Source organism: Mytilus edulis, chromosome 5 (assembly GCF_963676685.1).
Source record: "Mytilus edulis chromosome 5, xbMytEdul2.2, whole genome shotgun sequence".
Taxonomy (NCBI): Eukaryota; Metazoa; Mollusca; class Bivalvia; order Mytilida; family Mytilidae; genus Mytilus; species Mytilus edulis.
The window spans coordinates 66,568,792-66,579,490 of NC_092348.1; the positions used below are offsets into that span (position 1 = coordinate 66,568,792).

The window sequence follows — 10,699 nt, forward strand, 5'->3', positions numbered from 1 at the left end:
CAATCTGGTATTTCAAAATCTAAATCATCTCGTTCTCCGTCTGTGTTCAGATTTTTAAAATAAGCGTGAAGTTCATCAAGATCGATTGGTGTATTTTTATCCTGTGGTCTTTCAAAATTATTCAAAACATTCCATAATTTTTTTGGATCATGCTGATCCATACTACGCAGCTCGTTTTCAGCTTTAAATTGAAACTCCTCGTAACTATTGTTCATTACTGTTTTATATGCCTTACTAGCTTTTTTCAAATCGTATCTACTTTCCTCTGTTTTAAATAAATTATGTGTTTTCTTTGCTTGATGAAAATTATCTCGTTTTAAACGACATTGCGCATTAAACCACGGTTGATGTTGTTTTGAATTTTGATTAATTTTGGCGGGTTTATTTCCGAAATTTTCGATGGCTGAATCAAGAAACACTTTATTTAAACTTTCGACTAATTCGTTAAGGTCAGTTTGAAAATTTTCATTAGTTATATCAAGCGTGTCTAACTGGTTCGACAAGTTATCAATGGTCAATTTACTTTCAACGCTGTCAACAAATTGATCTCTTTTGTCACCAATCCAACGAATATGCTTACTAGGCACATTCGGTGAATTGTTTTTATCAAGCAAATCATCAGGTAACATCGCTGAAAGATTGAATCGCAATCTACAATGAATATCAGAAAATAGCGAATCAAAATCAAAAACTTCAAATTCCGTAATATAGGGAAACAAATCTCCTGATACTATTAAGTAATCAACTAGACTAGTTTCTTTGCTAGTTACTTTGCCCATATTTTTGTCGTTACCAATTCTGCCATTGGCAATATATAAACAATTGTTTTTACATAATTGCAAAAGTTTGTTACCATATACATTGATGCGACCTTTGTCCTCAGACGATCTTTGTAAGGATACATTATATAAACATTGTAATAGTCATATAAACATCTATCTATCTCATCTATTCCATCATAATTCAAAATTTTTGAAAGTTCATCGTCTGGTATAATATAATCACAAAGAGACCCTGTTCTGGCATTAAAATCGCAAAGTAGTGCAGTTGCAGTGCTTTGATCTTTTAATGTAATTAATTCTGTTTCAATTTCATCAAAGGCATCCTTGGAGGAGTACCTTGAATTTTCGGGAGGTACATAAATACAACCAAACATAATTTTAGTTAATTGCATTGGAATATCTACTTTAACCCAAAGTACAAACTCAGAGTCTGTGTTAATAAATGTAAGAATTTTTTTTAAACATTTTTTAAAAATAACTGTTATACCTCCAGATTTTCGTTCAAATTTTTTTCTATTTTTGGTAAAATAATCATATCCCTTAGGCAAGTTAAGCTGGTCTAAATCATCTAGTTTTGACTCAATACATACAAAAATGTCATTTAGTTCAATCAAATCAGTAAATTCTTTAAATATTAATCGATTTTGTTAGGCCACATACATTTAAGCAAGAAATATTTAATGAGTGAGAATTGTTACATATACTGGGTTTAAAATTCAACTGTCCTCTTGTTTGCCTGTCCTACATGGTCGGGGACGGCCAAAACCTGCTCTTGATTCGTCTCGTGAGCCAAAGTGCTCCCTTAGAAATTGACTGCCTTGTTGAGATGGATACATGTTGTCTTGCGAAGGGTTGTTGGGTACATTGGATGCATTTTTCTGAGCTTCAATTACATCTCATGGATATATTCTGTAACCATTGACGTATAACTTGTCTTCCTTAAGACGTGCATGATTTCCTAGACGTTGTTCTCGTTTGAAAATAGGCCATAAAACATTTCTTCTTTCTACCATTTCGTATGGATATTGCTCAAAGACGCTGAAAGATGTTTCTTTCAGTTTAGCAGGGGCAGCTCTAAGAACTTTGTTTCTATCCTTTCGACTTTCAAATTTAGCTACTATGGTTCTTGGTTTAGCGTCATTGCGTGGTCGGAGGCGGTGAACAATATGAAATTTGATTTCTTCGTTTATCTTAAGTTTTTCTTTGATAAATTTCTTAAGGACTGTTTCCGTTTCAATATTATCATAGTCATCTTTTTCCCTCGGATCTTCGAGTATACCACCAAAAAGAAGATTTTCCCTCATCGACCTTGACTGAACTTCGAGAAGCTTTTCTTTTAGTTCCATATTTTCTTGTCTCATATTATCGAATTCCTCCGTTATAAAGCAAAATCTGTTTTCAATCTTTTTAACTACGTGTTCAGATCCAGTTACTCTGCCTTCTATTTGCTTCATATATTGCTTGCCTTTGGCAAGTTCTGTCTCTAATGATGAGAATCTGCTTTCGATCCCCCCTAGACGTTAATCAATCGACGGTAAAGCATCAAGATGTGACAGTTTTGTATAAATGTCATTTAATATAGATTCTAGACAGATTTGTGTATTTTGTGCGTTCGACATTGGGGAGAGGATTGATCGGAGAAAACCAATTTCTGTTGTGGGTTGCCATGCAGATTTGCTGGTGTGTTGAAAGGTACATAGTTTAGATGCTATCCATATAAAACTTGGCGTGCACTTTCGATTGAATTTCCAACAGGAGTGTCCACTAATGAGTTATTTACAATGCGATTTTCAGGGTCCGCCATTTTTGTTTACAATCGTAAACAATGGTCAATTTCAATGTATCATTATATGTTAATTACTTGGCTCTGTTGTTCATACTTGCTTTTTTGTGTAGAATTAAATGTTCAATATCCAATATATTAATGATAGTACACGGTCATAACTCAGAATTCTTTCTTGGTTTCATATTAAACTAAAAAAAATTAAGAGCGACAATCAACACCTTCTATCTTGTCCGCCATTGTATACATATGTGTACCTATAAACTTAAGGCTGCCATCTTTGTAATCAACAACAATTTCTTCTTTTTGCAGGTGATATGTAGACTCCCTCTCCTTCTTCATGGTCCCAGTATTTGACCTGTAATTATCATTATAATTTTAATAAATATTGAAATATTTTGAGATTATGGATAAAATAAAACACAAAAGGTAGTAAAATAAACATATGTCATATACCTTTCATTTTCTTCTTTCTTTAATCTATTAAATTTTTATGATGAATTGGAAAAATATTAAGTAAAATATATTTAATCAAACATAGATATTCATTTTATTTTTAATATTGTTGATTAAGAAAATATGTGTATGACTTCATGGTACTTTTTGTAATTTCATTTTAAAAATATTTGTTATTCTTTTCATTATATACATTTTAAATAAATTGAAATTTCTTAAATTATCAGTCATGCATTTTTTAAAGGATGAACAAATATGTTATTACGTGAAAAATACATGCTTGGTGGTTTTATTGCAACTTTAACATGTTCAAAGGTCCCATGTCCAACATTTTTTGGGGAAATAGGCAGTATAATTCTTGTGGCGAACATGCACAGATTTCCAATCCAAATATTATCAGTTCTGATTTGTTCATATTTCCTATATATGCAATTAGCTGAAAAAGTGCAGTACCCATTTTTAGTATGATATATATATGTAAAATTCTTTACATTTGTAAATAAAATGTACAAATATTCTAATACATGTACATGTACATGCATGGTTGCAAACATATGTTTTTGCTCACAAAAAACCCACATGGTGGTGCACTTTTGGCTGATTACAGTTTTTATGGATTTAAACTTCAGCAGTGCAAAAATAAGAAGAATATTCATAAAACAGATAATCATGACTTGGTGGGATAATATATTAAAGTGACAATAACTGTTAGTTTTCAAAATATGAACTGCCATTCATCCTTGTATTAACCTCAAAACAGCCATTCTTGTAAGACAAGATTCTTCCCTTCCACATTGCATGTGTCCTTTGAACCAAGTCATACCTTTTGTGACAAATTAGTTTTCAAGTAAAAGTGGATGGATTTTTTTAAAATTCTGCCAAAGTATTGTTGTCTGTTGAAGTATCCTGCTGTTTCCTAAGTTCCAAAAGTTGTATTAAATGATCTGCTAGTATATTTTCATTGTGTTGTTTACCCTTCGAGCTAAACTGGACCAAATATTTATTATGCATCCTTTTCAATTTTGACCAATTCTTTTAAAGCATTCATTTGCTTTTTCAATGCCCTGATTTTATCCACTTTTCGATTTAATTTACCAAGTTCTAAATAAATTTTATCGCTATCATTCCAAATGCCAATTTCCCTCATATGTTCTAGTCTTTCCTCACGTTCTTGGTTTCTTTTATCGTTTTTCTTTCTTACACAATCAGCTCGTTGTGCTAAAATCAAACAACGATTTTCGTGTAGTTCATCTTTTCTCTGCTTAGCAATATTAATATTCACTTTTCTGTCTTTTCTTGCAGCTTCAATGATTTGGGTGTGTTTCTCTTCTGTTTGGATACTTAACTAATCTACAGTATCATTATTTCTAAACATAACAGAGTTTTCAATTGTTGTGATGTTGATATTTGGGCCATGTTTTATCTGACAATCAACTCTAGCCATAAGTCTCTCCACTGTTATATTGTTTTGTGGACAGGTTTATCACCAATCATTACTCATAAGAAATACATCCCCAAGCAATGCATTGTAAAGTTAATCACCAATAGGTGTTTTAATTAATCCCCCCTTAGCAATTTGAATCCTGAAGGTGTCATCACTGGTTTTTTCTTTCTTTAATTCCATCTTAAAGCAGCTTATGGTAATGAAATTAGTTTTAAAAAAGTATTTACACATCAATTTGAAGTTTGAGTGGTTTGTGGGTTGAGTGTGTGGGTGGATGGTGGTGTGTTGGGAGGGGACGCTGGTTATATACATGTAGTTAACATACATGTATGAACCAAAGACAAATCAGTGGAGCATATGAATCATGACAATTTCTGGGTTTTTTGTTGTTTATAATACTGTTTGGTGCTGCATAAAAGGATGCTTTTTTTGCTGTTGGAAATGAAATATAGTTAAAGGGGTGTCACTCTTGCTTCCAAATTACACGTTAAATGGATATATACACCGCGAAACCGGACGAAACATTATATGACATTTTAAACTAGAGGGTCCAAGGACCCTGTGTCGCTCACCTGATATTTTTATTTACAATTGTTGCATGATTAATGCAACTGTTGTACTGTCGTTAAGTTTCAGAGATATAATACTAAAAAGTGCATTTGAAACCTATGTTTAATTCAGCCATGTTGGCAGGCAGGGTCATCATACACAGTGGTCCCTGGATATCCCAGTGGTGATTTAAACCAAGTTTGTTTAAATTCGACAGTTGTTTCAGGGGAGAATTTTTGTAAAATTTATCTAACAACAAATGCAAAGTAATGAGAAAGTTGTGAAGTAGTTTTGTTGTTGCTCAAACCCCCCCCCCCCCCCCCCCCCCCCCCACTTTGCCAAAAAAAACAAAAAGGTAATAAAAAATTATCATATAAGGGCAATCTATCCTATTAATGATTCCTGCAAAATTCAGTTGATTGTGCAAGGGTTGTATAGCCAGCTGAGGTCGTTAAAAACTCTCTTTCTTTTGTTGTTGCAGATAGATCATTGACCTGAAAAACAATTTTACCACATGTCAGATTTGCTCTAAATGCTTTGGTTTTTGAGTGATAAGCCAAAAACTGCATTTTACCCCTATGTTCTATTTTTAGCCATTGCGGCCATCTTGGTTAGTTGGCCGGGTCACCGGACACAATTTTTAAACTAAATACACCAATGATGATTATGGCCAAGTTTGGATTAATTTGGTCCAGTAGTTTCAGAGGAGAAGATTTTTGTAAAAGTTAACGACGACGGACGACGGACGACGACGGACGCCGGACGCCAAGTGATGAAAAAAGCTCACTTGGCCCTTTGGGCCAGGTGAGCTAAAAAACGAAAGCTAAACCCCAGGTAAGTATTTTTTTTGTAATTATTTTATTCTAACTCTGAAAATGCAACGACCCTCGAGGTTTTTAGCTTTTAATTTCGGTGTTAAAACGATATTGAATGAACATGTAATAACTTCTATGATACAATATGTGTCCCAAAGAATCGATTGAGATGTTACGCTTTCTTCAACTTACATCAAGCTATACCTATATATAAGATTTATAAGATGGTCTATGAAAGTGAAAAGAAGACATGTGGATTTCCGAATTTATCACAACTTCCGGTTATCATTTGACTTATCCCCCCTTTCCCGCTATCATCAGGAAAAATTGCTACACATATGCTTTTTTCGTTCATCAATCCACATAAAGTGAGAGACACCAATTCTTGATCCTGTCCATAGAACCTGCAAAATGCTTATTTCTGCAAAGGGTTTTTAAGATATTAAGTAAAATTTAAGCATTATGCTGCCAATTTACTGTAAGATAGTTATTGCATATTGCTAGTTTTTTTTACATCGCCTACATTCATACACACCTTGTTGCTAGCATGAAATGATATTTACTCTGAAGCTGGTAAAGCAAATTTCTATTTTAAAGTGCTTTGTCGCTAAGAAAGCTATAGTAAAATGTGATTTCTTCCTCAATATTTTTATTTACCTTGCATGCTTTAATTTTTCATGTTTATGTGTGGTGAGTATTCTGTCAAATGTGCTTATACTTTTTGTATATGTTTTGTTAATGTCAAGTCGGTTAAGAACTCTACAAAGCTCATGTTTACTATGTTAATAATTTGATTTGGAAATATACAGAAAATATTTATAATTTAGTACGAAAATCCCAAGTGAAATCATAACACAAACGAAAATAAATTAATTTATAAGAAAACATGCAATATTTTATGATTATTTCTGTTTTCAATTATAAGGACTTAGCCCTACATTATGTTATGATTCTTAGCAAACAATTGGCCTAAAATGGCCCAGTAAGATACACCAAAAGTCAAGAGAAACAAATACAAAATGTAACGTCCAAACAAGAAGCTGTAGAATGCCGATCTTTCTCTGATAATTCACTCTTCTTCTCAACTGACCCAGAAATCTTTTGTAAAGGTTCTGTATTCGCGTTTCACGAAGACGTCGTTTGTCTATTGTCAATACTCTGAATCTGATTCATTATTATTATTGATCATTAAGCTGTGAACTATTCGAATTAGCATCAGAAATATGTTGAGATTGTACAGAACAGTGCTTTGCTTTAACTAAACCGTTACTGTCATTTGTTGTTGGTACAACGTGCATTTTATCTCCGATTTCGTTTTTATCTATTTTTCTATCTGACTCATTTGGCAAACTTGTCCCATGATTTTTGTGGAAACCGCTAAGATTTGGTGAAGAACCATCCTCCTTCTCATCGTCCTTCTCATCAGATTTTTCAATTGACTGTATATCTTCTGGTTTTAGTACATGACTTGCGCTTTGATCCTCATCTTCGTCGATTACAGAATCCTTAGTCATGTTAATATTGTCTTTCTGGCCTTCAGTTATATTCTTTATATCCACATTATTTTCAGAATTTTCTATATAGGGCTCATCCTTTTCCCTATGGACATTGTTTTCCTTTGATTGCTTTTTGTGCTGTGGTTCATTTTTATCTGTTTCAAAATCCTCACCTTTTAGCACTGACATCAATCATATTGGTACTATCTGAAGCATTATTATCGTTTTTAATCTTAGCACCTGCTTCTGCATGCATATTCGGCTCTGCGGATTTTTTTTTAACTAAAATATTCTCATCTGTTGATTGGTAAAATATGTGATGCTTCAGAATTATCATTTGTATCTTGTTGAAATCTAGTAGACGTCGCATTGTCAGTTTTATCATCTACAAACAAAACTGTTCATATCTTATGAGAACAAAAACATGCTGTTTGCATAATAGAACGATATCTTTATCGACATTCCAAATGTTTGTTAATATTTTATATCAATTAATTTGTTGCAAAAAAACGCCCAGGCAAAAAGACAAATGACGACACGATGACGTCCTGTATATTTATATGCATAAGTGTAAATTTTCTTCTTGTTGTAATTGATGACTTGCATATGCTGCAGACTCATCGCGAGTTCTCAAAATCGAAAAACAAGAGTTTAAGGTATGTGTCAAAGGAGACTATGAAAAACCCGAGGCGCTCCTAATGTTTATATTTAGTCTACAGTAGTATACCGCTGTTCGACACAACAGAAACTCAACATTAAAATGTAACACACACAGAAACGTATATAAATCTTTAAAAATGAACACTCCCAATAAATAGACTAAAATATTATGCATGAGTACAATCTATTTGTTGTATAATTTTATGGCTGATACTTTTTCAGATCACTGTTTCGCTTTAACGTTTTTATAAAGTTTTTTCCCAAAAAAAAGAATTGCAATTGACTGGTCCTAATAACTATAAAGAAAAAACTGATATATTTATATACTTGTATGCTGACTCATTTCAGAACATTTCGAGCTGATCATGATAGATTTTTAAAGTTTTTATCTATCCATCATACTTTACAAGATATAAGACAAAACGCGAATAAAAAGAAAAATTATCATTTCATTCATTTGTATCAAATCTTCTAGAAATAGTGGTATTCCATGCTCTTCACCTTCTTACGTTAAATGGTTTTTTTTACCTTTTTTGATTCGAGCGTTAGTGATGAGTCTTTTGTAGAAGAAACGCGCGTCTGGCGCAAATACACAAATTTGATCCTTGAACATGTATTTATGATGATAAAGTAAGTTGAGAATGGAAATGGGGAATGTGTCAAAGAGACAACAACCCGACCATAGAGCAGACAACAGCAGAATTTCACGAACAGGTCTTCAATGTAGCGAGAAATTCCCGCACCCGGATGCGTCCTTCAGCTGGGCCCTGAACAAATACTGATACTAGTTCAGTGATAATGAACGCCATACTAAACTCCAAATTGTACACAAGAAACTAAAATCTAAAATAATACAAGACTAACAAAGGCCATAGGCGCCTGAATTGGGACAGGCGAAAAATTGCGGCGGGGTTAAACATGTTTATGAGATCTCAACCCTCCCCCTATACCTCTAGTCAATGCAGAAAAGTAAACGCATAACCATACGCAAATTAATATTTACTACAAGAGAAGTCCAAGTCTGATGTCAGAAGATGTAACCAAAGAAATAAACAAAACGACAATAATACATAAATAACATCAGATTACTAGCAGTTAACTGACATGCCAGCTCAAGACTTCAATTAAACTGATTGAAAAATGATGTCTTCATCATATGAATATAAGGCACATTCATTCCCGTGAGGGGTTTAGTATCATACCATCATAACATATATGAGAAGAACATAGCCCGTATCATGCCAACAACTGGTTTTTAAATAAATGTGTTTAGTTCTATGCAAAAACCCTATAAGCGAATCAATATTAACGCCAAAATATGCAATCTTTAATGACCTGATCACTGAACTATATTCCTTCTTAATAAGTCTATTTAAAGGTTTCGTTAGCTTTTGAGGTGAATACTGACATTTTTGTGCTTTATAAATAATATTTCCATAAAATATTGAATGTGAAATACCTGAACGTATAAGAAGTCTGCATGTTGAGCTATATTTACGAATGATGTCCTTATACCGATGATAGAATTTAGTAAATGTTTTGACTAGTTTATGATATCTAAAACCCTGGTGTAATAATTTTTCAGTAATGCATAAATTTCTCTCATTAAAATCTAAAACATTGTTACATACACGAGCGAATCGTACAAGTTGAGATATATAAATACCGTAAGATGGTGATAAGGGAACGTCACCATCTAAAAATGGAAAATTAACGATAGGAAATGAGAAATCATCTCTTTTATCATAAATGTTAGTATTATTTTTCATTAATGATATAGATATCAAGATCGAGGAAAGGGCAGTGGTCATTGTTAGTATTAGCATTATTTAAAGTAAGTTCAACAGGATACATTTCTATAGTATACATACTGAAGTCGTCATTATTGAGAGCCAAAATATCATCCAAATATCTAAAAGTTTTATTTAATTTGTGTATCAGATGTTGTTTCGATGAGTCTTTGCTGATTTTTGTCGTAAATTGTAACTCATAGCAATACAAAAACAGGTCCGCAATAAGTTGTGCACAGTTAGTTTCCATTGGAATTCCGATAACCTGACGATAAACGGAATCTCTAAAGCGAACAAAAATGCTATCTAGTATAAATTCAAGGGCAGATATAGTATCAAAGCATGTCCAATTGACATAGTTTTTTTGTTTATTGCTACTAAAAAATACCTAAAAGAGTTTGTACATATATATTCACATTCTGACTTTTTAAATGCCCATTTACTTAGGTGTGTGATTTTTTTCTTAATAAGAATGTGAGGCAATGTGGTATATAGGGTAGAAAAATCAAAACTTTGAACAGATTCAAAATTACCAATATATGCATGCAATTTATCAAGTACTTCCAACGAGTTTTTGACACTCCAAAAGTAAATAATTCCACTATTTTCGAAGGCCTTATTTGAACAATTTATTATCAGGTTTTAGATTGTACCAAGTGTACTGGTGCATTTGCATTGTTAAAGAAGAGATGAACAACGATTTCAAAAATATCAACTTATATGTAAATAGTGCATATGGGTTATTATGCGCTCTAAATTGTCTCTTTCTACCATAGTTTCAAAATAATCGACCAAACCACATAAAAAAGACACCAATCTGCATGATAGAACAAAAACTCCGATAAGGAGTTATTTTTTTTCTTTTTTCTTTTTGTTTTGTTGGATAGGATGTAAAACACTTATTTTAGTTCTGTTTTGGGTTTC

At 32.8% G+C, this 10,699-nt stretch overlaps 2 protein-coding genes across 2 annotated transcripts; both read right to left on the reverse strand.

Annotated features, from left to right (window-relative positions):
- Nucleotides 1–1,678: 1,678 nt before the first annotated feature.
- LOC139525197 (uncharacterized) lies at nt 1,679–2,236 on the reverse strand. Its single transcript, XM_071320388.1, has one exon. The coding sequence runs from the start codon at nt 2,234–2,236 to the stop codon at nt 1,679–1,681; it is 558 nt and encodes a 185-aa protein (XP_071176489.1).
- A 4,771-nt stretch (nt 2,237–7,007) lies between these two features.
- Nucleotides 7,008–7,514, reverse strand: LOC139525199 (surface protein P113-like). Its single transcript, XM_071320389.1, has one exon. The coding sequence runs from the start codon at nt 7,512–7,514 to the stop codon at nt 7,008–7,010; it is 507 nt and encodes a 168-aa protein (XP_071176490.1).
- Between the last annotated feature and the right edge of the window lie 3,185 nt (nt 7,515–10,699).